The 2,489-nt window shown below is 48.3% G+C and overlaps 1 protein-coding gene across 1 annotated transcript; it reads right to left on the bottom strand.

Annotated features, from left to right (window-relative positions):
* Positions 1–1,356: 1,356 nt before the first annotated feature.
* LOC112956984 (feather beta keratin-like) lies at positions 1,357–1,764 on the bottom strand. Its single transcript, XM_026050474.1, has one exon. It carries the CDS (start codon positions 1,762–1,764, stop codon positions 1,357–1,359), a length of 408 nt encoding a protein of 135 aa, XP_025906259.1.
* Positions 1,765–2,489: the final 725 nt, after the last annotated feature.

Raw genomic sequence — 2,489 nt, 5'->3', positions numbered from 1 at the left:
TCCTCTCTTTTTATGCCGTTTTCCGTTAAAGAATCCTCATTGCATGAAGAAGAGTTTGCTCTTCTTGTTCTTCATGAATGTGACATATATTTCTACGACTAATCATTGTTGCTAGGTGTTGTGTGTCCAGTGGATTGTCTTTAGAGATTCCCTTATATTACGAAAGTCTCAGAAATGATTTCTGAAATTCAGTATAGCAAAGTTGTCACTGAACTGCTACCTTCTTGACAAGAAAAAGCATTCAAAAGTAAGACCTCAGTGTATTTTTTATTGCTCCGTATCAGACTTAAAATTAAGCAAGTGGGATGTTTTCTGAAAGGATGTCTTCCCCATTTATACTTTGGGGAAAAGATAGAGTCTTTAAAAGGAAGAGAATATAGTGGAAATAATATAGGTTATCCAAAGCCCAGGGAATCCAAAGAAGGGTGAGGGAAAGCTTACAACGGGAGCCCAAGTGATGTTTCTTCTATGTTCCATTAATGGTGAAGGAGTTTGGTGCAGCATCAACCCTGCTCATCTGCACAAGAGACTTGAACAAGAGTTTCCTGCTACTCTGCAGTGTCTGGAGCCTTGCTTTGGGACAAAGCCCTGGGGGGACCCTCTATCCTGAGGAAGATGTGGCAAATTTGGGCTGGAGCCCTTCCTGAGCCACTGTGGGCACTGCGGTCTGCAGATGGCCAGKACTTAGGTTGCTCCTGGATGGTGTCAACCTTCAGCATGTGTCGACTGTGAACATGGGTGAACAGTAGCGACTGCGGAGAAGAGGATTCTCAGGACTCTGTAACATTTGGACATGAAGAAACATGGACTGCCTACAACTGTATGTAAATATACTTTAAATSTAGCTGAAATGTGAAAAGAAAAAGGCTTGATTGCATGGCAAAAAACACCCAGAGACCTTCTACAGAACAGAAAATTTATTTGGAATGAAACGGCTTTTCTATAGTTTGGGAACAAAATTGTACAGAGTATGAAGACTTCTCAGGTTTYCACAGGCACCAGTGGGGTCGAGGTGATGCAGCCCATGAAGCGCATTTCTCTACTACGGTGCAGCTGTGGGCCATGTCTAGCATCCAAAATCAGGGTCAAAGTCAATACTATATCTGGGACAGGACAAAGCACAGTGCAAGCAGATGGCTAAACTGCAAAGCTGGCAGAGAGGAAATCTAATATAAAGGAGGAACAAGGGCTGCACACCTGAGCCTACTGGGAAGGTGCTAGGCTGGGGCTCATCTCAATGTCTCATTGTCTTCAGCTGGGACCAGGCAGCACCTAATGCTCAGCTCCACTCTGTTCCTTCCCCATTTTGCAACCTGGAGCTTCCTCCACGTGGACTCCATGCGGCAGCACCTGGGATCAGTACGTCCACCGTTTCCCGGAGCGGTATGAGTTGCATGGATGCGTCCATTGGGAAGAGTAGGTGTAGGAGTACTTGGGGACGTATCGTGGCTCCGGTCGAGAGAGCACCTGGGGGGCAAGTTTCTCGGCAGCTGCCTCCAGCTGCCCGGCCACCTCAGTGGCCAGAGGTGCTGCAGCCAGGGGCTCGGTCAGTGCCACCTCGGGTGACTCTGAGCTTCCCACCACCGTCTGCTGTGGACAGGTGGTGAGGATGGGCCCTGGGAAGGTGACCACGACRGGCGGCGGGAAGATGATCACCCGCGAGTCGGGGCAGGCCACCACACAGGGCTCGTTGCTGCTGGCAGCCAGGGGCTGGGGACACTTGGCCTCACAGGATACGGCCGATGCCAGCTGCTCCGAAGCCATCAAGGGGAAACACCTGGAATTTAGCTGCAGGACAAGGAAAATGCAGTGAGCCAGRGGTGAGGCTTCCTAAGCAGAGCTGTAGCAAATGTTTAGGAAGAACGTGGGTTTGGATAAAGGCATCAGCCCTGCACTGCTGCCTTTTGCCTGGCTCATGTCTGGTTTTTCTGCCTTGTTTTCCTCATTTTATTTCTCCTTCTCTGGGAGAAAACATTCTTGGGAGTTGCCTCCAAAACCGGCTTCAAAGCCTCYGAGCCCTCTGTGATGTTCCTGGAGGCAGGACAGGCTGGAGCTTGTTCGGGCAGTGACTCTTCTCCTCCCACATGCAGATTCTCAGGCAGCACCTGCAGGCGTGGGGGAGAGGGGAAAACCTCGTTTCCTACAGATATAGATGTAAAGTGTCTGATCTGCCTTGGTTCTCTGTGACTGTGCAGGAAGCTGATGTGAGAACAGCTGAACATGGATTTTTTGAATACCCAAACTAGTGCATTTTGTGTGTTGTGTTGAAGTTCTGAGTTTCTCACWCAATTTCACATCTGGCTTAATTCTTCCTGCTATTTTCCTTTTCTCTTATTTTGCACTGTGAATGAGCGATGTTGTTGAACCGAATGAGAATGATGCAGCTTCAGCACAGGGCACAGAGATTTAATAGCGTTTATTTCTTATTAAACCTTAGCATTGTCACGGTAGCATTGTACTAATTCTTACTGTAAAGCCGCAAATCAGCA

Source organism: Nothoprocta perdicaria, unplaced genomic scaffold (genome assembly GCF_003342845.1).
Source record: "Nothoprocta perdicaria isolate Ctin4 unplaced genomic scaffold, notPer1 scaffold_695, whole genome shotgun sequence".
NCBI classification, from domain to species: Eukaryota; Metazoa; Chordata; class Aves; order Tinamiformes; family Tinamidae; genus Nothoprocta; species Nothoprocta perdicaria.
The sequence above is the reverse complement of the archived record's forward strand: the minus strand, read 5'-3'. Positions and strand labels throughout refer to the sequence as shown.